At 38.7% G+C, this 27,789-nt stretch overlaps 1 protein-coding gene across 1 annotated transcript in view; it reads left to right on the top strand.

Annotated features, from left to right (window-relative positions):
• LOC150085130 (tektin-1-like) overlaps positions 1-21,855 on the top strand; it is a 53,271-nt gene extending 31,416 nt beyond the window's left edge. Inside the window, exons 4-5 of the mRNA XM_090373839.1 lie at positions 20,659-20,808; positions 21,765-21,855. Of these exons, the coding sequence (XP_090229965.1) occupies positions 20,659-20,808; positions 21,765-21,855 (241 nt within the window). The remainder of the gene's footprint in view (positions 1-20,658; positions 20,809-21,764) is intronic.
• Positions 21,856-27,789: the final 5,934 nt, after the last annotated feature.

Below are 27,789 nucleotides of genomic sequence, written 5' to 3'. Positions count from 1 at the left end.
AAACAGTAACCCCAGATCAACGTATCAACTCTGTGGTACTACGCTGACAGTGGTAGAGAATGAAAAGGACCTGGGGTTTATTGTGCAGGCAGATATGAAGTTCTCTGAGCAGTGCAGACGAGCTGCACGAGTAGCTCATGGTGTCTTGTCAATGATATACAGGAATTTTTCTAGCAGGGACAGGGATGTGATTATTCCCTTGTATAAGGCATTGGTCAGGCCACACCCTGAGTACTGTATACAAGTCTGGAGGCCTCAATTCAAGAAGGATGTAGCGCTGCTGGAACGAGTACAGAGAAGGGCAACAAGATTAGTGAATGGAACAAAGGGTTGCTCTTACGAAGAAAGGCTTAAGTTTTGCAAATTACAGAGCCTGGAGACTAGGCATCGGGGAGGTGATCTGATAGAAGTGTATAAGGCTTTGAATGGCTTGGGCATGCTCAATGCCGATGGGATTCTTCCTCTTGCTCAGAATAATCACCTGAGAGGGCATAAATTCAAATTGAGGAAGGACGGATGTCGGATAGATGTGCGGAAATTTGCCTTTAGCCAGCGGGAAGTTGGTTTGTGGAATAGACTTCCATCGCTTGTTGTTGAAGTTGATAGCCTAAACAAATTTAAGGCTCAGCTGAACAGGTATTTCGAACGAATGGAGGGGTGAAATGGGAGTAGTGGTTGTTTTTTTTTGGCTGATTCTGAATAAGCTTGCTTTCTTGCATCATATGCCTCTACTAGTGCTAATGCTAATGCTAATGCCTCCCAAATTATATCTGAGGCGGGTGCAATTCGTGGATGTCTAGCATGGAGATGACGTGCGAACATCAGACCGGTCACATTCCACTTAGAATATCCAGCAACAGGGCACATCGTACGAGATATCGGTCCTCGGACGAGATTTCAGATCATTATATGAAAAGCAGATACTGCTCGGATAATAATCTCATCATATTACAATCCTCTGTGGAGGTAAATATCCGTTGTTTCCTATAAAACATCAGGAGTGTCAAAAACAAACTAGAAGGCCTACTTGATTTACTTTCCTGCGCAGGGTACGATTTCGTCATTCTGATTGAAACCTGGCTCAGACAAGAAATGGAAATTGCTACCTTCACTTCAAATCTTGGCTATAACACGCTGGCTGCTAATAGAATTGGGAGACGAGGTGGCGGAGTAGCAATCTATCAAAGGAGTGCACTCCCCGTAAGTAAGGCATCCACTTATCCAGGAGGTCACATAGAAGCAGTTCTTAGAATCTTCCGAATTGGTCTTTTTGTCGAGTGTGTGCCGTTTATTTCCCTTCACGGGTTTCTGAGGATTGTGTCCTTAATCTGACAGCATGGCTTTCTTCCACAATCGATCATCGGCAAAAGCTCATCATCCTCGAAGACTTTAACCTTCCACTGCCAGCCACAAAGAATAGATACACTGTCATTCAACATGTCGGAAAATGGGAATTGGTCTTATTCATGTTCCTCCTTCACATGGCGATGCCACCCTGCAGCGCATCTTCTCAAACTGATCAGTAAAGGAAACCCTGGCCATAACTGAGAACTTCCTTCCGTCAGATAACGATCTGATCGCTGCTATGATATCACTGCAGGCACCTAAGGATGAACGCACGCAAGAACAAACTAAAAACACTGTCAGGAGAGTATACAATCAAAAATACATCAACATTGGAAAAGTTAAACCCTTTTCCAAATTTACCCATGGAACATACTGCCTGAGCTTAACATCAATAATGCTGCCTACTGGCTTTCGAGACGGATGGAATTTATTGCAAGATCTGCAATTTCCAAAACATGCTTCCTTAATCCCCACTCAAAGCCATGGTGGAATGACCTCCTGACTAAGGCTTTTAGGGAAAAACAGGCAGACCATGCCTCCTAAAAGAAGTAGCCTTCACAAGACTCATATGCCAAATTTTTCCAAAGCAAGGATGGATTTCTAGAAGAGTAAACTTAGCATTAGCATTAGTAGAGGCATAGAATGCAAGAAAGCTAGCTTATGCAGGATCAGCCAGAAAAAAAAAAAAAAAAAAAAACGCTCCCATTTCACCCCTCCATTCGTTCCAAATGCCTGTCCAGCCTGTCCAAATGCCTCTCCCCCGAGTCACAGCACTCTTGCTGGTCTGTGATCTATGCTTCTCAGCTCTAGTCTGGGTCATGATTTCCGTTTAAATACAATTTAATTAACTATGAATTTTAATAAGATTAATATTATTTTTGATTATTTGATAATACTATAATAAGCTAACAGATTCCTAATACAGTGTTTCGAATTACGCTATCATCTAGTTTTACTTTATACCTTACGCTCTCAGTTCGAGATATATATACGTTAAGCTATTTCTTTTCGACTACAATATGGCGGCTAGTAAAAAATATTGGGGCAAACACCGGCAGTCGTAATTTCCAAAAATCCCTGGTTAAATTCAAAATAAGAAGCTAATTAACGCTACTAAACCTGTTTAATATCTGTGTAAAACACAATGTACTATGCTATTTAACAACTAATATGGTAAAAATTATTTATCCTTTACAGCAGCCAAAAATCCACCGACTGTTCTCTTTCGCGACCCTAGCGCCACCTGCTGCCTCAGCTCTTTTCAATTCATGAACTGCAGGCTGTCCAGGGGTAAACGCGTCTAGTCCACAAGTTATACTTGCACCCCTCTGTCTTTAGATGTCCAGAAATGGTATGAGCATGTGCTGCGTTTTAAGCAAGATCACTGTCCTTGACAGTGATCTTGTCTACACGAAGCGCTTAACGTTTTTTTCACCTACTAGTAAAACAGAAATTTCAGAAGAACAGCTAATAAAAATAATAAGTAAACACATGGGTTGTGTTACGGTAGCTAACAATAGGAACAGGTGCATGTATATTTGCGTGTACACCAATGCTAGGAGTTTAGTAAATAAATTTTATGAATTTGAGGTATTGCTCAAAACATCAAAGGCAGATATTGTGGGAATTTCAGAGAAGTGGTGTCACACAGATATAAGGAATGCAGAACTGGAATTTGGGGAGTACAACGGCTATAGAAAGGATAGACAAGATAGGAAGGGAGGAGGGGTTATGTTATTAGTTAAGAAACACATAAAATCCAAGGAAGTGAAACCGGTCGACATCGCTGGACAGTGCAGTGTCGAGTCAGTTTGGTGTGACATAAGCATTGGGAGATCAAAATTGAGAGTAGGAGTGTCCTATATACTTAATGACTCTGATGAATATAATAAGAAACTGTACAGGGAAATAGAGTGGGCCAGTAAATCAGAGTCTTATAATGGGGATTTTAATTTCCCAGATATTGACTGGAATTTGTGGATTGGTCACTCACACACTAGCAAAACTTTTGTGGATTTATCGGATGATTGTTTTCTACATCAGCATGTTCGGGAGGCAACTAGAGGGAGTAATACTCTTGAACTGATTATCAGTAGTGATTCTTCATGCATTAAGAATCTGCAGATAAAGGAACCACTAGGTGGCAGTGATCACAGTGTGATTTACTCAAAGAGGTAACTACCATCAGGAGTAAAGGGAAGGATTTTTGCTTTCCTAAAGGCGACAACGATGGTCTGAGCAGTATTTAAAATCTATATAGTGGGACCAACTGATGATGTTACCAACAGCAAATTCAACATGGGAAGCATTCAAAGAACTTATCTTGGAAGCTACTGGGCTTTACATATCAACTAAGAAATATTGTTCGAGGTTTAGGCCTAAATGCATATCAGATGAACTAATGAGACATATGGCAGGGAAGCAAAATGCATGGGATACATATATATTAATGGGTGACATAGAAGCCTATGATAGATATAAGCTGATCTGTAACCAAATCACAAAGGAGATTAGGCAGGCAAAAGCAGATTATGAGAAATCCTTGGCAAAGGATGCAAAGAAAAACGGCAAAGAGTTCTTTACCTATGTAAACTCTAGAAGGAAAGGGATGAATCAGATTGATCCACTGGATATTGATGGTTCAACAGTTGAGGATACTGCTCAGGTGGCAAACAAACTGAACGAGTATTTTGCATCTACATTCACACATGAGGAGTTATTCAAGAAGGGGAATGCCAGAGGTGTAGTAAACTCTTGCAGTGAACTAAATGATTTTGTAATAACTGAGAGGAAAGTGGAGGAGAAATTGTTGAGGATAAACGTAAAAAAGACACCTGGGTGGATGGGATCTGTCCAGTTATTAAAGGAGGCAGCAAAGGAAGTAAGCAAACCCTTAGCCATAATTATGAGAGCCTCTTTGGACTCAGGGGAGGTACCCATAGACTGGAGATGTGCAAATGTGACCCAATTCACAAAGGAGGATCAAAGGCTGATACAATTAATAATAGATCTGGGAGTTTAACATCTGTTCCAGGAAAATTAATGGAGGCACTGGTTAAAGAAGCACTGCAGGATCATCTATACAAGACTTCAGTTATAGCTCGGACACAGCATGGTTTTGTTAAGGGAAAGTCTTGCCTGACCAATTTGATTGGATACTACGATGCAGTCACAAAAGAACTGGATGCAGGAAATAAATTTGATATTATATATTTGGATCTTAGAAAGCCTTTTGATACTGTTGCACATGGAAGACTGCTGCCGAAATTGGAGCAGTGTGGGATTGGAGGCAAATTGCTACTATGGATAAAGGGATGGTGATGGGGAGAAGACAGAGAGTGGTAATCAATGGACACTGGAATCTCTGTCCCACATATTCATCGTGGGCTAATATTATTAATGGAGTCCCTCGGGGTTCAGTGTTGGGTCCATTATTGTTTTCTGTATTTATAAATGATATAAATGATATTGATCAAGCTTAATGTCCAAGTTTGCAGACGATACAAAGGTTGGCAGGGTTGTTAAGGACACTACTGACGCTATGCTGCTGCAACAGGATCTGGAAAGGTTGAGCAGTTGGGCTGAAAGGTGGCAAATGAAGATTAATATTGACAAATGTAAATATTAATAATTGACAAATGTACTACATATGGGAAACAGCAACCCCGGAGCAACGTATCAATTCTGTGGTACTACACTGACAGTGGTAGAGAACGAAAAGGATCTGGGGGGTAATTGTGCAGGCAGATATGAAGTTTTCTAAGCAATGCAGAGGGGCTTCAAGAGTAGCTCATGGTGTCTTGTCAATGATATACAGGTATTTTTCTAGCAGGGATAAGGAGGTGATTATTCCCTTGTATAAGGCAATGGTCAGTCCACACCTTGAGTACTGTAAAGAGGTCTGGAGGCCTCATTTCAAGAAGGATGCTGGAACGCGTACAGAGAATGGCAACAAGATTAGTGAATGGAACCAAGGGTTGTTCTTACGAAGACAGGCTGAAGTTTTGCAAATTACAGTGTCTGGAGACTAGTCACCGGCGAGGTGATCTGATAGAGGTGTATAAAAGCTTGAATGGTTTGAACATGCTCAATGCCGATGGATTCTTCCTCTTGCTCAGAATAATCACCTGAGAGGGCATAAATTCAGATTGAGGAAAGACAGATGTAGGATAGATGCGGAAATTTGCCTTTAGCTGGCGGGTACTTGGTCGGTGGAACAGTCTTCCATCCCTTGTTGTAAAAATTGATAGCCTAAATAAATTTAAGGCTCAGCTGGACAGGTATTTCGAAAGAACGGAGGGGTGAAATGGAAGTGGTTTTTTTTTTTTTTTTTGGCTGATGCTGCATAAGCTTGCTTTCTTGCATCATATGCCTTTACTAATGCTAATGCTAATTCTAATAAATTGACTACATGACAATCATACAACAGGAATTGACGCAATACTTCTTTTTAGTCTAAAAATTCATCAGCAAGGAACTCACTCAACTCTACAGCAAAGTACTCAAATATATACAGGTGCCTTCAAGCTGGCTGTCGTACAGAGTCGTGGCAATTCCGAGAAGCCTCATGCGAAAACATCGGCTGACTTCAGGCCAATATCGATTGCCTATGACTTCTTGAAATGCTCGAGAAATGCATCCATAATGATGTAGCACTCGCAGTCTTTGCGCATAGGCCCGAACATACCCATTATGCCATGCCTAATAGATCTACTGTAACCTGCCTGCAGTCCTATTATCACAGAAAATACTTCACGCCTGGAATGACAACGAAGATCTTCACACTATTTTTCTGGACATGAAATCTGCTTTCGACTCAGTCCAAATCACGCCCCTTCTTGCTTTACTTGAAAGATTCTACGGGATATCCGGAAATATGCTCGAGATCTTCAATAACCTGCTATCTAGGAGAATGCTTCACTTCACGGGCAGTGGCATTACTGTCTCTAAAAGCGTCGAAGTAGGGATCCCACAAGGTGGTTCTCTCTCTCTCTCAGCCTTGCTATTTGCAGCAATATTCGTTCCGATAATGGATCAAATTCCAGAGTTGCTATCGTATGCTGATGATATTGTATGCTAATTGCCATGCAAACGCCGTATTGGCGACTCACAAAAAAGACAAACCTCCTCTGAATCAGTAAACATCTACCTAAATACATCCGGTAAGTATTCCAAATTTTTTGGCCTGTCAGTTAATCCAGAGAAGTCAAATTATCTCATCTTTACTCCAAGTCGGTTGACTACTGCTGATACTGCATCCTCTCTACGTACGGAATTGGCAGAAAATGTTCTGTCTCCCACAGGCAGTGACAAATTCCTAGGAGTAATTCTTGATGCCAAGAATTACTCCTAGACACCTAGCTATAAACAACGAATCCAAGTTCAGTATTCCAAAGCCCTCAGAGCATTCTGGGCAATGAAAATAGATCTGTGTAAAATGCACAATAAACAAATAATTATGAAATACTTCGCAACGTACTTCTGTATTGTGCTCTCCTATGCTGATTAAGTTTGGTCTGCGGCACCACCCACCAGCCTCAGGAAACTATGGGACCTCGAATTTTGGGTGCTGAAGTGAGCCAACTTGTGGTCGCACCAGATGTACACGTCATCTAGATCTGCACTCTGCTCCAACCTGCAATATACGCCCACAGTCCATAGAGCCCATCTGCTAAAAATAAAGGCATTCATTCGTCTGTGTTCAGCCAAACATGATCACATGAACATCTGGAACACGATTGTTTGACGTTTACTAGGCAGACATCTCCGCAGTACCCCCTCCTTGTGCTCGAGGCTCCAGAAGTTACAGAATTTCAAGAGACATTTCCCAAATGTGACTCTGGACACTCTGAACTCGCTCAATATCGACATCGACCTGTTAATACAAATATTAACCAGCAGATTCTTAAACAGAGGTTATCCCCTGGTTACATAAATCGAATTAGAGTACACGTTTAGGACACGATACAAAATACTACACCAACCAACAATAGTGATATCAAAAAATACTTTATTTCTGTCCCACATATTGAACAGTGGCACAAACAGCTTAACAGATTCTTTAAAGATACCGAATTTAAAATTATGGCCAGGCCAATACGGAAATTACACACTATACTGAACAATCGCTCAGTCCTTTCCTCGTTCGCAACACAAACAAATAACCTGGTATATAGCATTTCTTGCGGTGATTGCGTATCGTCTTACCAAGGTTCGACCCGGTTTCCACTGAATTTTCGTGTTAATCAACGTGCGGCCTCAGTTCGTGCTTCTCGTACAGAAGCGTCAGATTTAGCCTTTCATGCCGTTAACGAAAAACATACCTTTTAACCAGGCCAAAATACTTAGTGTCCAATGTAATTATTATGCGCGACTATTAATTGCAGAAACCGTCGAAATTAAATTACACGCGAATTCTCTTTATGTTCGCCCGCCATATCTGATCTCCAATTCGTGGGCTTTTACGCGTATGCGCGAAGACAAATAATCGCTATTTAAATTTCATGCTCACCCCTATTCGGTAATTTTTATTCCTGTGATCATGACATACGGACGAAAAGCGTTGTCAGCTTCAGGAAGGAAAATCATTTTGCAATATTGTCGTTAAATTGTTTTAATTAATTTTTTACTTAATTTTGCGTTGAATTAATTTTTAATTATGTTCAACTGTTTTTTAATTATTTTTGTAATGTAAGATTTTCGATTTTTTTCGTTTTAATTTCTGGAGAATATCATACGGAAGTGTTTTACGTATTATATTGAGGTAAACTTCTCTTATTATTTTACAAATGCATTATACAATATATTTACAATAATCTGGAAACTAAAACAATTTCTTGATATCACACACAAAAAAATGCTAGAATTTCTTCAGTAATGCATCAACCCACTCATCCTTTATTGCCTCAATCAAGTGATTAAATGCATTACTCATCTGTGTACCTACTGCCTACTATAAACATCCTTTTGGTACTGAAAATTATTTCATGAAGTGGAGCAGACAAAAACCCTCATATCCTAGATGTCGTTTAGTGTTTGTATTAGCCATATAATGCAAGGAAGCCACAGGCTTTTTCTGCACTGGCCAAAAAAAAAAATGAAGAAAAGGTGAAAACTAGATAAGAAAGTACATATTATGCGCTTCCCTGCTAATGTAGATAACTATCCAATTGACCTTTGAAATTCTTCAAACTGTCAACTGCTGGAACAAGCTGCCTCAACTACCTGCTGAGGCAGCTTGTTCCAGTAATCAACAACTTGCTGATAAGAAACAAGGGAGATCTGAGCACTGATCCCTGAGAGGACCCCGCCTTTCCTACTACAATCTACTCTGAAGAACGCACTGATCCCTGAGAGGACCCCCTCCCCCTTTCCTACTACAATCTACTCTGAAGAACGCAAATTTATGACTGCCCTCTGTCTCTTGTCATTCAAACACCCAAATCGACTGATATTCCATTTTATCCTGACCTGTTTTAACTTCTCTTGAGGAACTGTTATTAAATCCCAGATCTATAGTGTCAGAGTTGTTTCTTGCATCCGCCTGTTTTTATAACCTCGTCATAACATTTAACCAGATTTATCGGGCAACATCTCCTGTTTAAAATGCCGTTATCGTCGATATATCCTGTATTGTGTGTTTATCCTTAAACTTCGTTTCTTTAGCTCCTCCCTTATGAACAAGGGAAAGCGTTGGCATTTCTCCAGTTCAGGGGAATAATTCCCGAACCTAATGACAAACTATTACTAATAGTTGGATGCACTCTTTTTTGGTAAAACTGGATGTGCACCATCCGCTACGGGGACTTTACACACTCTCCCAGCTTTTCAGATATGCTTTTCTCTGATATTTCTAATTTTACAGCGGTTCAACCGGGCTTCACTTTTCCCGGAGTACCACTGTGGTTTCAACAGTAAAGATAATCGCAAAAACATATGTTCAACTCTGACATCATTTATTATTATTATTATTATTATTATTATCTGTTTATTTCCATAAGTAAACCACCCTGGGACGGCAAAGTGCCAGGAGGGTGCTAAGTACATATCAGGGTACGAGATACTACGTGCAGTGGGTTACATACGCTGAACACGTAGTCTTGTCCCGAAATACATTTTATACACATTTTATGTTTAATATATACAGTATTTACACATTAATGATTGTGTACATACATTATACAAATCATATATTTACAATTCACTAATAATTCCATATATAGCTTACATATTTACATAACTGTTACAGAAGGTATATTTTTCAAGTCAACAAATTATTATTGTTCTTAAAGCAGAAAGTTTCACTTTTGCCCACAAATCTTTGGTACTTTGCAGCCGATTCATATTTCAGTAAGTCTGTACGAATCCTGGAAGATCTCTTTCCGGTATGTTGCATCCTCACTCAGTTTTTCGGCATCTATGTGTAGTGAGTTAAATACTTTTGCTGCATTTGATGGGAAGAATCTTTGCAGGCTACTAAGATTGTTCAGGACTGGATGCAGTGGATTATTTACTTCTCCGCAACGTCTACCAGTGGCACGCGCTTTGACTAGAATATTATCCAGGACTGGAGCATCTACTCTGCCTGTTAGCATTTGTGCGAGAGTGTGTATGTTCCTGTTAATTGTCCGCTGCATCTAGGGTTTGAGCAGATAATGGCCCTTGAGATAGTAAAAGGGTGGCCAGCAACTCTGTTAAGCCATCGCAAGAATTAGTACTTCATCCCAAGGACGGACTTATAATGTGAATCTGAAGCTGAAGACCAAATTTGCGAGGCATACATTGCAATCGGCACGACACACATTAAAATGTACTTGGTCGCTAGCTGAGGATCCCTAATTCCTACCTGTTCCTGTCTAGTAGCCCTTAAAGCAGCGAATATTTTTGTATTCATATGGGCGAAGTGTTGAGCAAAGGTGCGTCTGTCATCCCACTTAAGACCCAGGTCCAGGTGAGAGTGTACTTTTTCCACACTAGACCCGTTCACAGAGATCGAGATTTCATTTTTATTCTGCTTGTAAGTTATGGTCATTTGGGCAGACTTCTGCGCATTAATACGGAGCCCGATGCAATCCAGGTAGCTCTCAAATTCTCGTATTGTGCTATTTGCCATCTGGCAATACCTTCTGCTGTTTCATGGTCTTTGGAAGTGATGAAGAATTTTACATCGTCAGCGCATACGTTATAAAATTGTAGTACCGTGCAAGAAACGGCTCCAGGGCGGCCGCGAAGACGGTAGCCAAAAGAACTCCTTCCCCCCCCCCGTGGCACTCCTCGCGAGATGGTAAAGCAAGATTGTAGTTTTTGGTGCTTAACAGTAAGTTTTCTGTGTTCTAGCAGGCTGCTTATTATAGTTAACAAATTTCCTCTTACATTAAAATAATTCATTAAAACCGCAATGAGCGCTGGAATTGAGACGTTGTCGTAGGCTGCGGAGATATCCAAAAAAATAATATCAATTTGTTTTTTCTCATTTAGTGCTTTCTGCACGCGAAAAAGGGTTTCCAGTAAGTTTGTTATTGTTGATCTTCCCGAAATGACTGAGTGCAAATGTGGTGGTCTATGGCTGAAGCAGTGTTGGTTGATGGTGGGAAGCAGTTCTTTGGAACATGGTTCTCCAAATTGGCTTGGTATCCACTTCGACAACACATAAATTGTAGCATTTGCGGACGATCTCACCGTTGTCGTATCTGGAAACTCACGCTCTGCTCTGGAAGCTAATGCTCACCATGTTTTGTCCAATCTCTCCATCTGGACAAGTTCCACATAAATCGAGCTAAATCCAAAATGATGACCTTCAAGAACAAATTTGCCTTTGGAGACTCCCTCAAGTCAAGTCTCGGGTATGCAACTGTTAATAACGCAGACAAGGGTCTTAGGAATCACCACTGACTACAAACTCTGCTTCTTCCCACACTGCCAACACCTCAGCACCAAAGTTAAAGGTTTTTCTGCCTCCATTCTCAGAGTCTCCCGAAGTGATTGGGGTTTGCCCAAGAGAACGTTATCGCTATACTACAAAGCAGTATTTCTACCCATTGTAATTTATGCCACCTGTGTGTGGTTCCACCGTGCAGTTATTATAAAAATGAGAAACAAACTCAACTCCATTCAAAGAGGATTGATCCTGGCCACCCACCGAATCTGCAGGACTGTCTCCACGGCAACTATTCAGGTAATTACGGGAACTCTCCCGCTTGATTTGTTTACAGTTTTCAGCGGGCTCTGCTTCATAATCAAAAAGAAAATACCAACCTGTATTCTGGATATTGTCAACGCCTGGCAAACCAGGTGGAATACATCGCCACAAGGCACAGTAACGAAGAGATTCCTCCCCGAGGTAACGTTTGCAATGACCAAAACCACAAGATCCTGGTTCTCTCTCTCTCTCTCAGCCTTGAGACGTTCTTCTTGGTGACTGGCCACGGCTCTCTGAATAAAAAGTACCAAATGGGGCTTCTAGCTACTGACCTATGCTTTTATGGAGCCAAAGAAAACGGGTACCATCTTCTTTTTGATTGCGACTTGTACGAGGATCCCGGAGATCAACTTCGGACAGGAATTCCCAACTTCTCCTCAAACTAGGTGGATCAACTAATCCAGACAATCTTTCTTCCCTTCAGGCCTTTGCATATAGCATTTTTGCCTGGCAGAATGCCAACAAAAAGCAGATAAATGATTCTACAGCCTAAAATTCATTGGTGAAAAGAAAGGCTAAATTCATTTTTTTATATTTATTATTATTTATTTTTATTTTATTTATTATTATATTATTTTTTTTTTTCTAAATTTGCCATACTTAGTATTATTTTTTATACATTATTTTTACCTGCACCACTAGCTTTATTATTATTATTATTATTATTATTTATTTATTATTATTATTTTTTTTTTACCTGCACTTGTTTTTCACAACCAGCACCACGGTTTTTTTTTTTTTTTTTTCCGCCTCCTCTTCCCTCTGGAATGGGCCTCCAGAGAATCCTGGCCCACCTGCTGGCAACACTAAGTGGGTCAGAGTCTCTTTTGAGACGGTATGTGTTTCTCTAGGACTGGCGCACCTTCAACATAACAACAGAACACACACAAACCTACACTAGACACATCTCTGGCCCTTTTATAGTGCTACTGTTCTTCACAGAGTGACGAGACGGAGTCGAACAAACGTTCTAGGTGCCGCCCTTGCATATACACATGTCCACACCATTTGGAACCTTCTGTGTCGTCTCGCTGTATTACCGACCCGGGGAGGAAATCAGCTTTGCTACCCACTATCTGCAGACACGCCTGGACTAACTCCCCAGCCAACGTATCATAGGAGCGGATGTAAATTGACGGTCTCCAGCCTGGCACAGTTTCACACCTGATCGCCATTGAACACGTAATGGCCAGACACTAGAGGAGTACCTCGCAAATTCGCCACTGCTTGTGATGAACAAACCGCACCGGCTATCAACATTCTGTAATACTCTGTGGGAGGCAACGATAGATGTCACACTAGCAACAACTAACATCGCTGCCTACATTGTGGACTGGGAGGTCCAAGATTCCTGGACCACAGAATACTTACATACCAGATCAACCGCACACTCACCAGATTTCCGGTCGTCAAACAGGCACTTAACAGGTTTGCAGTTACCAAAGCGAAGTGGGATGACTTCGAGAAATCTCACTGCAGAACATCACCAATGGGAAACAGATGATCACCAGCGCAGAGTAACCAAGATCATCACCACTGCTTCTGAAGCGGCAATTAAAAGAAGAAAGCCGGCGCCTGGAGCCGTCCCTGGCTGGACGCCGGAAATACAAAACCTGCAAAGGGAAGTCCAAAAAAAGGCGAAAGCAATTCAAAAGAGTCCGACGGTTACCTAGTTCAGTGATTTTCAACCAGGATGCCGCAACAACATTCCAGGGGTGCTACGTAATTTGGGTTAAATTTACTTAAACTTGTTTTTTTTTTTAATTTATATATTTATATCATTATAAAAAGTGTACAGTATCTTTTTAATTTTGTAGTTATCTATAATTGATGTTTATTTAGTATCGCTATATGAAGAATAAAATTATATATATATACCCAGGGTCCTGAGCTGGATATCATCATTCTTCTCTTTCTTGATGATTCCCTTCTACCCCCCGCCCCTCTTTCTCTCTCTCTCTCTCTCTCTCTCTCTCTCTCTCTCTCTCTCTCTCAGGGTATTTTTTTTTTTTTGGTTGGTGCAGCATAAGCCTCAGGCTTCCTTGTACCATATGGCTGATAATAATAATAATAATAATAATATATATATATATATATATATTATGTACGATAAAAGTTAGGCAAAAGTAATAAAAATAAATAAATATGGCTATGTAGCTATCATTAGAGGCAGCAAATGCACATCCTCCACATGATGCCTAATTATATCTGACAATTAAAATAAATATGATATTTAAAATAAAAACATCAGCCAGTAGTACGGCAATAATACAGAGCGAAACAAAACGCAAAAAAATAAAATAAACAAACAGGGAAGGGAAAATAGCGATAATAGGACAAAAAGGTAGTCGATAATCCCCTATGTAATTTAGTCAATTAAATCATTAAACCCAATTAATAAAAAATTTGTAAATTTAAAATAATGCCAATTATAAATAATTTAGCGGTACCCCCCTAGAAGGTACCAGTTCCAAAAAACGTGAAATATCACCAAAAAAGGGTTAAAGAAACTACCAAAAAACTAAAATATCAAAATAATAGACTGACCATCATGCCCCATATCGACACCACCGCCATGCAAATCCTCTGCATTGGTTTATCTATCGGAGAATGGAAGGGTGGTTTGGTTCTTCGATATTTTTGCCTTTGCGATGATTTGTATGACGATTGAAATGCAGCGATTCCATGACCATTATTGGCCTCGTGGTCCTCTGTCGATATGGGGCATGATGGTCAGTCTATTATTTTGATATTTTAGTTTTTTGGTAGTTTCTTTAACCCTTTTTTGGTGATATTTCACGTTTTTTGGAACTGGTACCTTCTAGGGGGGGTACCGCTAAATTATTTATAATTGGCATTATTTTAAATTTACAAATTTTTTATTAATTGGGTTTAATGATTTAATTGACTAAATTACATAGGGGATTATCGACTACCTTTTTGTCCTATTATCGCTATTTTCCCTTCCCTGTTTGTTTATTTTATTTTTTTTGCGTTTTGTTTCGCTCTGTATTATTGCCGTACTACTGGCTGATGTTTTTATTTTAAATATCATATTTATTTTAATTGTCAGATATATATATATATATATATAATTTGTATTATGAATTGTAATTTTGTTTATAGTTATATTATTGTAGGTAATAACTATCATATATCATATATATTTTTTAATATTATATATCCCCCGGTGGTATTCTCCACCTTGTCGCGGTGGGGGGCTTGCGTATCCCGATGACCAGGAGAGTATGTCGACGGTAGCTTAGGGCCTCCCAAGCCAGACTGGTCAAAAGGTAGGGGCCAGACTAAGAGAGAGATACCCTGGTCTTCCAGGTTGGGGGTGCTGCAACGGGCTGGCTCCTCGTTCAGTGTAAAAAATACACAAATGCTAAACGATCTACAAGTGGAAATAAAAACGGACCTGCACTTTCGGAAACGACTCGGCAAACGGATGATTTTGGGATGCTGGAACATTCAAGGTCTTTCAACTAAAAGAAACTTTCTTCGGGATGAACTACAAAAATTCAATTTAGACATCGTTGTGTTATCAGAGATAAAGAAAAAAGGTATGTGGAGAGGAAATAATGGGAAAATACTATCATTTTTGGAGTAGAGTCGATAAGAGTGAAAGAGCAAGAACAGGAGTTTCTATTGCTGTTAAAAAGAAATTGAGACATAACATCAAAAACTAGTAATTTATTAATGAAAGAATGATCTCATTGGAATTGACAATGTATGGGAGAGAAATATGTATTTTGGGAATATATGCCCCGGCTAATCACACGGCTCATACTTTGAAGCATGAATTTTGGGAGGATCTGAGAGAACTAATAGAAAAAAATCCCTAAAACCAAAGAGATATTTTTAATAGGGGATTTCAACGCAAGAGTAGGAACTGAGGAAAATAGCCAAGTTATTGGAAGATTCGGAGAGAAAGAAAGGGACGACAACGGAGATAGAATATTCAATCTTTGTGAACAGTTCGACTTGAGAAAAAACAACACATTTTTCCAACACAAGGATATCCATAAATATACTTGGTCACAGGAGACAAGACAAATTAGATCAGTTAGATTACATTATTTCAAAAAATTCAGGGACATATGTATTGAAAGATGCCAGAGTTTATAGAGGAGCCGAAGGTGGATCTGATAATTTTCTTGTTAAAGCAACACTGAGGTGGAAATGGATTAAGAAAATAAGCGTGGACAACCAACAATGCAAAGAAGAAATGCTGCAAGTGGATCAATTTAACGTTGAACTACTTGAGGACAACAGCATTAGAAATAACTGCACCCAGACATTGGATGCTGCAATTAACATAGAGATAAAAGGTAATACTCAATAAATCTATGAATATTTAAAAAATATTGTAAAAAAATAGCTCATGAAATCCTAGGCAAAAAGGAAGAGTCAAGGACCAAAAAAATACCCGGATTACAGAGAAAGTAAGAGCTGCTGTAGAGGAAAAGAAACTTGCATATCAGAAATGGCTGGGTGATAGGAATGATGCATATAGGAACATTTATGTTGAAAAGAAGAAAATAGCCAATCGGTTGCTAGTAGAAGCGAAAAATGAAGAATGGGAAAGGAAATGCGCGACTATTAATAGCAAATTGGGCTTGAAGCGATCAACGGAATCGTGGAAGGTCCTTAAACAAAATAAACACAACGCTGGTTTGCAATTAATACCTTTGAAGGACTGGATGAAGTACTATGAAGGACTTTTAAAAGAAGACCAGGAAGAGTTCAAAACGATGGAGGATTTCGGTTTAGAAGACTCGGGCTTAAAAGTTTCTGTTAGGGAAGTGGAACTCTTGCTAAAGAGCGTTTTGTTTATTCTGTTTTTTCCAAGTCTTCTGAAATACGGAGGAAGAAGGGTAACTGGTCTGATACAAAAACTGTTAAATGGTATACTGAGAGAAGAAGAAATACCGAAAGAAATGACAATATGATATATGACATCAATTTATAAGAAGGGCGATCGGAAAAGCTGTTCAAATTACAGAGGAATATGCGTCCTGAACCCGCTGTTAAAGATTCTTGGAAAATGGATCTGGAACCATTTAGAAGCCCCGAATCGAGGTGTCAGAAGAACAAAGTGGTTTCTCAGCTGGGAGGTCATGTATAGACCATATCTCAACAGTACGACAGATCCTTGAAAAATGCCAATCGAAAGGAAAAGAAACCTTTATGATTTTCATTGACCCTGAAAAGGCACATGACAGTGTTCCAAGAAAATTTATGGGAAGCACTGAAAGAGGCAAATATTGATGGACAACTGATTAATATTATTAAGACAATTTACAGGAATAACAGATGCAGAGTTAAAGTGGGATCAGCTTTGTTACCTGAATTCTACACTTCAAAAAGCTTATTACAAGGCTGTTGCATGTCACCAACACTTTACAAAATTCATATCGACATCTGCCTAAGATCCTGGTCAAAAAATGCAATAAAACGGGATTGCCGATTAATAAGAATACCTCTATTCACGATTTACTTTTTTTCAGACGATCAGGTGGTGGTGACAGTGCAAGATTTAGGAGATATAGACTATGCATGTCGTCAATTGGGTGAGGAATATAAACAATGGGGTCTAAAAATCAATTTTAGCAAGACTGAAATGTTGTCTTCAGGAACAGGACATATTCTAAATATTGCAAGTCTTAAAATCAAACAAGTCGATAAATCCAATTATTTGGGATCAATCTTACAAAGTGATGGATCATCCCAAGCAGAGATCAATAAGAGAATTGCAGACGGCAGAAAGCTTATCGGCATGATAAATTCTGTTCTGTGGAGCAGAAATATCCCAAATAAAACAAAGAAATCTATGTTTTAAAATGATTGTTCAAAGTCTTCTGTTGTATAAAGCGCAAACCTGGACGTTGAATACGCGAGTGAAAAACAAATTTCTCTCCACAGAAATGGATTTTTTGAGACGCTCAGCAAGAACCTCTAGAAGAGACAGAAAACGGAATGAAGACAAAAGAATATTATTGACCTATTAAAGAAAAGCGTTTAACATGGTATGGACATGTAAAACGGATGCAAGAAACCAGATATCCAAAGGCTATCCTGGAATGGATACCTCCTGGAAGAAGGAGAAGAGGAAGACCTAGGAGGACATGGACGGATGGAGTACGGGAGTGCATGACAGCCCGAGGCTTAACCGACCAAGACACCTTGAACCGCACTTTATGGCGGGAAAAAATTCCTACCAAAAAATAACTTGTAGGCTGAGGAAGCCCATTGTAAATGGAAACACTCCTCTTGAAGAAGAAGATATATATATATTACATTATTTTTATTTTTTAAAACTTAATACCAACTGGATAAATTGGAGAAATTGCATACAACTGGAGAAATTTAATAAGAATATAAGTATTAGGGGTGAAAACTATACCCATGAGGCCAAAGGGCCAAGTATTTAGGTAACCTAATTTGGACTTCATTGTGGTACCCTATAAATAAACACATAGATTATAATAAAATAGTAAAATTAAAATGATGATGTAGCTAATTATTGATAATAGGATACATTGAATGGAACGTTAACAAGGGCTAGCTCCACTCAATACATCCCATCAATAATCAGCTGAGGCTATCTGTTTCTGTTTGCCATTTGCTAGTTTATCTAGGTTCAAATATATTGAGAATATAATTTCAAATTAGTTACTTTAATATATTGAGAATATAATTTCAAATTAGTTACTTTAATATATTGAGAATATAATTTCAAATTAGTTACTTTAATATATTGAGAATATAATTTCAAATTAGTTACTTTAATATATTGAGAATATAATTTCAAATTAGTTACTTTACTATACTTTAAATTTAGCAGAAAACTGGCAGAATAACCGCTAGCCCGACATATAGCTGTGAAAATTAATAATAAAATAATGGAAGTGAATAAAGAATAATAAAAGTGAGCACCAACTATTAATTAGTGCAATTTATTTGTGTAATGAAAAGGAAAAGCTGATACCAAAATAAAGGCGAATAGGAAGAGGAATAACAATAGACCTCAATCTCCCTCGAATTGCTCTAATAGATTTTGAGGTATAAAAATTTAGAGTTAGCAAGCTGAAAGCAAAAGCATAGAAACAGCATATTATATGGATACTTGGGATATACTGGGACCGTAACTGTCCGACCTTTTAGTAAATATCCTGTATTACAGTATTTAGTGATATTTGATGTAAATTAGAAGAAATTTTAGAATACCCAATGTTTCATAAATCCAATAATTAATAGAAAAATTACCTGATATGATAGAAATTTTATGAATAAGATAAAAATATAAAAGTTTTTTTATGAAATTATAAGAATAAATCAGCATTTATTGAAATAGCAGATCAAATAGAAAATCGAAATTAGTTTTCTGCAAAAATAGAAATAGAATATGAACGGTACCTTCTTGCCGTGGACAACATAGCTAAAAGGATTTATAACTCAGTTTGCTGCCTTATACAAAATGATGAATAAAGACCGCAGCGTCCTCTCACTTTTGGTTATTATGTGACCAATTAAATATTTAATTAATTTAATAACTGAAAATGTGGAAAAATGAAATAATTAAAATGAAATAATAATTAATTGAACTACCTACGCTGTTAGAAAATGGCAGAAAATAGTAGAATTAAAAATTAAAAACCAAAATAAGTATTAGAAATTGTCTTATATTCTTATATTTACACAATTTCTAATACTTATTTTGGTTTTCAATTTTTAATTTCTAATTCTACTATTTACTGCCTTCTTCTAACATCGTAACATCAATTAATTATTTCATAATTATATTATTAAATTAATTAAATATTTAATTGGTCACATAACCAAAAGTCAGAGGGCGCTGTGGTCTTTCTTCATCATATATAAGGCAGCAAACTGAGTTATAAATCCTTTTTTAGCTATGTTGTCCACAGCAAGAAGGTAATGTTCATTTTCTGTTTATTTAATTTCTAAATTCCCATGAACTATCCTAGCAGCCTGTCTGCATTGCTCAAGAGAACGTCATATCGGACTACAATTACCCATATTTTTCATTCTCCACTTCTTTGAGTGTAGTACCTACCAACTGGTACGTTATTCCAGAATTACTGCTACCTTGCATTTATCAATGTCAACCTCAATTACCACTTCTCCTCCTAATTTTCTAGGTCTTCTTGCAGTATTACCTTGATTTCTATCATTAACCACTCTTTTTACCATCTGCTAACTTAGAAATTAAGGTTGATGTACTTTCATCAATATTGTTAATAAATACTGAAAACAGTAAGAGGACCAGCACTGCTCCCTGAGGAGCTCCACTTTTAACATTACTTACAAACAGCGATACCCATTTAATCATCCATCTGCTAATGGACCCTCCGGGTCGAGGTCCCAGTTGGTATAATCACCGTCCTCGCCACACCGGCTGGAAAAGACCCGAGTTGGAATTCCGTCATGACTCTAGGAATTTTTTTGGGTCCTTTCCACAACGTGGCTGAGTTAGTCGGTCTCAGATGCGGGAGAGAAGCAAGGTTTTTTACTTCCGAGAATTCGGGTTTTTCATCTGACAAACAGAAGATTGATCACAGAAAAAATGCAATTTACAGACATATTATATACAGCGCAATAAGACTGACTAAGTTGCTGATGTGCCTAAAACCCTTAATGCCACACTCCACTAATCTGCACAGCTTAGACTGCAGTAAAACTGCAGTCTAAGCTGTGCAGATTAGTGGAGTGTGGTAATTTTCACATCATACAGCTTAGACTGCAGTAAAACTGCAGTCTAAGCGTATGATGTGAAAATTATTTATTTATTTTCTTTGCATCCAGTTCTTTTGTTACTGCATCATAGTATACTGCTAATCAGATTGGTCAGACATCACCTTCCCTAAAAACCTAACCTGCATTACTTTTTTAAGCAATGGCTCCATTATTTCTGACTCCATCAATAGTTAATTCAAACTTACAGATCTGTAATTACTCACTTCATGCTTTTATTCTCCTTTGTCATCATGAAGAGTCGGAAGTGGATTGGAACTTGCTAAATAGTTAAAATGCAGGAATACATGTGCATTTTGCCAATTTTTATACTTTTTTTGTTGTTTTTTTAGAGTAAACCGATCAGTAAAACATCATTTAGAAAGGGACGTGGCGGACAAATATGCAGCATTCAACATCGACACTCAAGCTGGTGGAAGCAGTCCCCCGACGAGTTCAGCACCTCTTCATTTCCAATCAGCTGTAATGAAGCCGGATCCCAAGTAAGAACTCCGTAAATCGTTAAATAAATAAAATAAATTTGTTTTCATAATAAATAAAATTTCTTAACGATTGAACATTAAATTTAATTCAACTGTGCTATATATATGTACAGTGACGGACAAAAAAACTGCATCACCTTAAAAAAAAAGTAACATTTGTAGTGAAATGTATAAGATATTGTTTGATTACAGTCATTTTGTTTGTCGCAAAGCAAAGGTATTGCGTCAGATAACGCTCCTATTGCATCAGACAGTAATTGCAAGGTATTGCATCAGCCATTTCTATAAATACGGCGTTGGAAGGGTATACACGCTCATTAGTATCCTATTTTGCGGAGGTGTAAGCATGGCTTCATATGTTCAGTTGACACCAAGAAAAAAAAAAGTGTAGCTGTTGCTCTGCCCCAGGAAGGGCTTTCTATGCGTGCTATCGCTGCTAAAATAGGCTGCCAACAGTCAATAGTATTTCGGGTGCTGAAAGAAGCCTTTGTTGACCCAACAAATGAGGAAGAAGTGACTTGCTTGGGCTAAAACGCATGTTTGATGGACAAAAGAGCAATGGGACACCGTCATCTTTTCTGACGAGTCGAATTCAACCTGCATGGCTCTGATGGGAAGCGATATGTCAGAAGACGAAAATCGGAGGCATACCATCCTGACTGCGTAACACCGACTGTAAAGGTCCCCGCCCACCAGGCAGATGGTCTGGGAATGCATAACAAGCAAAGGAGTGGGGCAAATTAAGTTTATTAACGGAACGGTGAATGCAGAAACCTACACTGCTATCATGGAGGAGTGCCTGAAACCCGTTATTATGGATCACCACACAGATCCTTGCTACACAGCAAAATTGGCAAATTTGATGCTATTTAGATTTAATGATGAATTTGTCTTCTTGTCTCACAAGGCTTATAACATATTTACACCAATGTTTTCCTTCGTTTTTCTCCCTTAAGGTGCAGTCATACCTCAGAATGTTGCCATTACAGTGTTAGACTGACCCGGCAACGGTCAGATTTGAAACTATTGAAAATTGCTGGTACATAATGTCGTACAGTAATACAGAAAGACTAATGCCGTCTAAAATTGCTCAGAATAAGCCAACAAGCAGGGCTGGGCCATTTTAGTACCTGAGGCAAGAATGAAAAATGTCACCCTACTGTTAATTATGGCAACGTTAGCAATTATTTAATCTTTCTTTTGGCGCCCATTTCAATTTTAACCTGAGGCAAGAGCCTCGTTCGCCTCACCCTCGGCACGGCTCTGCCAACAAGTAAGATTCAGTTCAGGAGAGCATTGTAAGGGTGTGGTACCACGAAATTGGGCAACCTTATATCCCGAAGTTGATTAACTCTATGCCAGATCATTGCAAGACTGTAATTGCAGCTCGAGAAGGAACAACAAAATAATGAGGACTTAATTTTCTTGCAAAATAAGTCCTCAATATTTTAAGGACAGAAATATATACCCCATCACAGAAATATATACCCCATCTAACAAATGCATTTCGAACATTTCTGCAACCTACAATCCAGCGCAAAACACATTATTTGAAAAATTCACAAGTTATGCTGTTTTTTTGTCCGCTACTGTATATATGAATATATAGTTTGGCCTAACCCGTCGCTAAGAGTTCAAATAATGCCTTAAATATAGTTTTTTTTTTTTTTCTAAGAATACTAAACCAGAATACTAACTCCTAACTATTTTAGTTATCATAAAATATTTTATTACCAAATTGAAGATATCAGCAATTGTTATCATTAATAATTGCTGTTTTCATTAAAAGAAAACAAGCAGTTATTTCGAAATAAGAATTTAGCATTCTTAATACCTACAATGCTCGAATTGTGGTAATAAAGGCCTACCCTAATCAAAGTAACAGCTGCCTATTCTGCGTTTAGTCTTATTATCCCATTAATATAATGTTTATTTGTCGTTCATATTATATTAACGTATTGTTCCACTGTGTATTCTCCTATTAACTGTTATGTGTTGCTTAAAATGCCTGACTCAAATTGTAAAACCCCTGGAATTCCAAAGCTGTGAAGGGATTTGTGCGGTTTCTCTCTTTCCATAATAAAGAGTATAGTTTACTCAGAGATAGATAATTGATCCTTATAAGTGGATGCAGATTTAATTTGGTTAAATGTTATTGAAACGTCGTGTTATAATTGTCAGGCGTTAGTACTATGATTACACATTAAGTATACTTCTCTACATGGACATTGATAGGGACGTATCTGTAATGCGTTTCTAGTGAGTCCCACAAATCCACAAGAGTGTGATGTTGCAAGAATTTTATGAATACTGTCATCTTAGGAAGGAGTTAAATATCTTTGCTAAAATCCAAATAAACTGTCGAAATTGTTCCGTAGGCCAGTGAGTGAAACGCCCCGGCAAAGTCAACGGAAATGACCAGAAAATATTTTTTGTTGCAGTTTTGGGCTGCATCTGGTTGGGTTTTTCAGTATTAAAATAAATAAATTTTCTGTTTATACTCCGGGACGACCAAATGATCAGAGGAGTTCACAAGATAGACAGAATACAAGAAACAGCACCGTATTCAGTAGTCACGGGCTTGAACCAGCGGTCACTCAAGGCACGTGTACTTATGCACCCGCGCGCCTGACTACTAGGCTATGGCGGCCTTCTTTTAGCCTGACTTTTGCCAATCTCCAGTTACGAGGAAATGGGCCTGTAGAGAGGCAGTGATTAAATAAATTTAAGATGAGGTCCGGGATATACACATTAAGTATAATAAATATAATTCTACTGCCTTTTTGACAATCTGAGGTTCGAGGTAGTCCCCTCCAGGCGTTTTCCTGTTTTGCAATTTGGTCACTGCCAGAAGGAGTTCTGCATGAGTGAAAGGGGGCTCCTGGAGAGCGGGTATTTGTGGTTCTCCTAGCAGAGCTGAAACTGTTCTGGGGAATTAGAATTCATTTGAGAAAGAAAGGTAATCCATTTATTGATTCATGCCACGTCTTTGTAGGTGTCCATTGGTGTTTTGATGTCTGGTATCACCTCCCCTCTGGGTAGTTTATTGGTTGTTATTTTGTATACAACTCTCCAGGGGTCAGTATTTCCAACAGTGGAGATCAGGTTCTCCCAGGAATGTTTCTTCTTTTTTCTTATTACAGCAGTGTATTCGTTCCTGACCTCACGATAATGCTGTCTTAGGGCTTCCACTTCAGCTGCCGGCCAGGAGCGGGGCGCATTCTGGAAGTTCTTGCGGCGTGCATTGACTTCGCGTCTGAGTCTTTGGAGTTCCGAGCACCACCTCGGAACGGCCCCGGAGGATGGTATCTTTCGTCTGATCGCAGCGGTTGCAGCTTCTGTAATAATTGTTGTTATGGCTCTTTGATGTTGCTCCGGTGTGAAACCTGCCTGGTCGAAGGTCCGGGCAGTCTCAGTCAGCTTCTCTTTGAAAGGGTCCCAGTTGGCTGTCTCACCCATCAACCTATACCTAGGCTCACTGGGTGAGCCTAGGTATAGGTTAATGGGTGAGAGCACGATGTAAGTTTCGGTAAGGTGTATTTCGTGTCAAATGGCTCCAGGGGTTTCCCCCATCTCCGCGTTGCTTTTATTGTGGATGTACCAGTTCACTGGGAAGGCCAGAGATTTAAAAAGTATATAGGTAATGTAAAGTACAGTGTCGTTTACCGTTGTTCCTCTGGTCATTTGGCCGCTGGGCTCCTATTGGGGCCCAACGTTCGGTATTGCACAACTTTCAAGTATGTAAAGTAATAAACACTGTAAGTTCTGTTCCTTTCAGGTTGAGCATACATGTGCTCCATGTAACCGCGGACACATGTCCCTGTCTTAACCTCTAAATGTAAATATCACCTCCCTAGCTTACTGGTGTCCAGGGGGTGGCTCTTGAGCAGAGCAATAAACAGATTTAATAAATAAATAAATGCAAGGACTATTAGTCAATCACCCAAATTTGCTATTGGTGCTGGTGACTATCGCTGCCCAGGGCGATCCGTCTGTCCTTTTATCCCCCCTCCCCCTCCCCTCCCCTCCCTTCCCTTCCTGATTCTGTCACTGTCATCGGCTACAGCAAGGTTACATCTTAGTGAAAGTGAAAGTGAAAGTGAAAGTGAAAGTGTGTTTAGGGTCCAACGGCACCAGGGGTTTCCCCCATCTCCGCGTAGTTTACATTGTGGGAGAACCAGTTGACTGGAAAAGCCAGAGATTTAAAAGTGTGTGGGAATTGTATTTGTGTGGTGTCGTGTACCGTTGTTCGTCTGGTCATTTAGCCGCTGGACCCCTATTGAGGCCCAACGTTGCCCCACTTTCGCCCCGTGGAGGCAGACCAGGAACTCACTTGACTTAAGTTACTCTGGCAGGTCCTGCCGCTTAATTTCCTGAGATTTCGGCAGCTAGGACCTAAAAAAAAAAAAAAAATTGAAGATATATAAGTGTGTATATATATATATATATACACATGCAGTTGTAATTTATTTTTGAATGTTTGCATACAGCGCATAGCGTCCATGCATTCAAACGGCAAGAGCAGGGCAGTGGATATGATAGGCAGAGACTGGGCGAAAATTATTTTTGATTTGATTAATTTAGGATGTAGGGCGTTTACATCGTGTATAGAGAGAGTGGGGGAGGAGAGGCAGAAGGCTGGGGAGTAAAGGTAGAAGTATGGGGGCGACAGAGTAGATGTCCCCAGGTGGTCAGTGAGGCATGTCCATGCCTCACCAGTGACAATTCATTCAAAGATCCTGTCATAAGCCAGAGATTCCATTTTTCAGAAACTTTAGCTTGGCGAGTTATGTGAAGGAGCACCGCAGACAATACACATGAGACATCTACAGAGATATACATGTTTCTTGTAACCCTGGTATTGTTTAAGAACTTTTAACCATCCACATGAGTGGTATGATGGGTAATATTCTTCCAATTTTTTTGCGTTCATCAGATAACTTTTAACATTAAAATAATTTAGTTCATGTTCTGTTACATATTCATCAGCTGGAGCTTATCCTCGTACTCGAGTATGGAGGAACACCTTGATACAATTCCTTGCAGAACCTTCATTCTTCCTTCTGTTTTTTTTTTTTTTTTTTTTGTCTCTGAATAAAGTGGGCCGCCAGGAGTGGTTCCCCATCGCTAACCTAAAGCACTGTCTGCTGACTGAGCGGTGCGATTTTTAATCGCGTTTCACCATCTTTGAATCGTGTACGACACAATCTGAGCATCCACCCGTCATCTGAATCACAGCTCTTATCAGTTCCTGAGCCCACTACGCTTTACCCCTTCCAAGTCAAGACTACCACGGGTAAATCACGCTTTGGATGACCTGATCTTGGCAGACTAGCGACGTTTGCGTTATTGCCGAGAGGAAGTGTACTGAGTAGTAGGGCTTACAATACTGGTCAAAATCTTAATATCGGTATTTCGATATTTTTAATTTATGAAACCGGGATACCGGTATTCCAAAAACAAACGTTTTTCTCGATAAAATTTGATGACAATTAGGTGCAATAAAGTAAGGAAAAAAACAAGTACTGTAATTATTTGAATTCATGTTTTAGATAAACTTATTGCAATAATAAATATTCTGAAAAAAATCATTAAAAATACAGTTATTCTAACAACAAAAAAATACATATTGTTACTGCAAAGTTTAATTATGTTTAATCATCCACACTACCTGTCTGAATAAAGTGAGCTCGTTAAGAAAGAAACATAAGCAATCAATAGTATGATCGTTTAAAATGGATCTAATTTTGGTACATACCGTATTTGATTAGCGACAGAAAACGCCCTTTCCAATTCTATTCTGGTACTGAGATAATCGTAGACGATCTCAGTCCATATTTTCTAGGCTTTGAACTTTTTTAGCAAAAATAGGTTAAAGTATTTCATTAATTTCCGACTCAAGTTCATCTTTTAAAATCTCATTGAAGTCAGGCAATTTCTTATTTTGGAAAGAATTTGCGGAACATTGATGTTCTGTTACATGTTGGTCTTCCATGGTTGAATTATATTCATCATTTCCTGAAGGAGACGTTTTGAAGTATAATTTTCAGTATAGTATCTTTTCTGGGTCTGGGAGAGAGCAGAGAGTGGGGATAAGGAATAAAGAGAGCAAAGAGTGCAGTTAAGGAATTCTTCACATATATAAATGCCAATAACAGAAGGACAAATCAGATTGGAACCTAATGTAATGGATGTGGAATAGTATTAGATAACATAGCTGAAGTTGCAGATGAACTCAACAGTTACTTTGCATCGATATTTACATAAAAAAATCCTTTGTGTCAATGAGATATTATGGAAGTGAAGTTGAAAAAAATGTAATTAATGATGTTGAAAAAAATGTAATTAATGATGTTGAAAAAATGTAATTAATGATGTTGAAAAAAATGTAATTAATGATGTTGAAATTTCAAATGATTATTTAATGAGAACTTTCCCGCCTACAGGCGAGTAAGTTATTATCATTACAATAGTTTCAGAACAGGACAATCCAGCTGAACTCACATTACAAGTTCACTCAAACAACCACACCCCCCTAGTTGATTCAGCTATTACCATATTTAAATTAAAAAATAGTTACAAAATCCTACAATACGAAGCCCTTATTATAGAATGGTTCCGTCACCACTCCGACTTAAACATTTTAAATGCGAAACTCCCCTTCAATCTTTCTCCGGTTTTGAATCTCACCAATCTGAGATTCCCGCATGTGGCAAAGTGCATCATGGGATTTCAAAATTCTTCTTAAATACAGTACGCGTTCCCTTTCACTTAACTAGCCAACTGAAGACGTTTTAACGAAAGTCCACCGTTACGACTATTGGCTTATTCACAATTTAGAATATTAATTTAAAGCAACTTCATGATAACCAAGGGCGGAGCAAGTGCACTTCTACTTCCTTGCGCATATTTTAATCCCGTTTCCATTGTAATTATCAATGGACCCCTTAACTTAAAAAACTAAGTACCCTAAAATTAGCC

This window comes from Mastigoproctus giganteus, chromosome 5 (genome assembly GCF_048544385.1).
Source record: "Mastigoproctus giganteus isolate SK-2022 chromosome 5, ASM4854438v1, whole genome shotgun sequence".
Taxonomy (NCBI): domain Eukaryota; kingdom Metazoa; phylum Arthropoda; class Arachnida; order Uropygi; family Thelyphonidae; genus Mastigoproctus; species Mastigoproctus giganteus.
The sequence above is the reverse complement of the archived record's forward strand: the minus strand, read 5'-3'. Positions and strand labels throughout refer to the sequence as shown.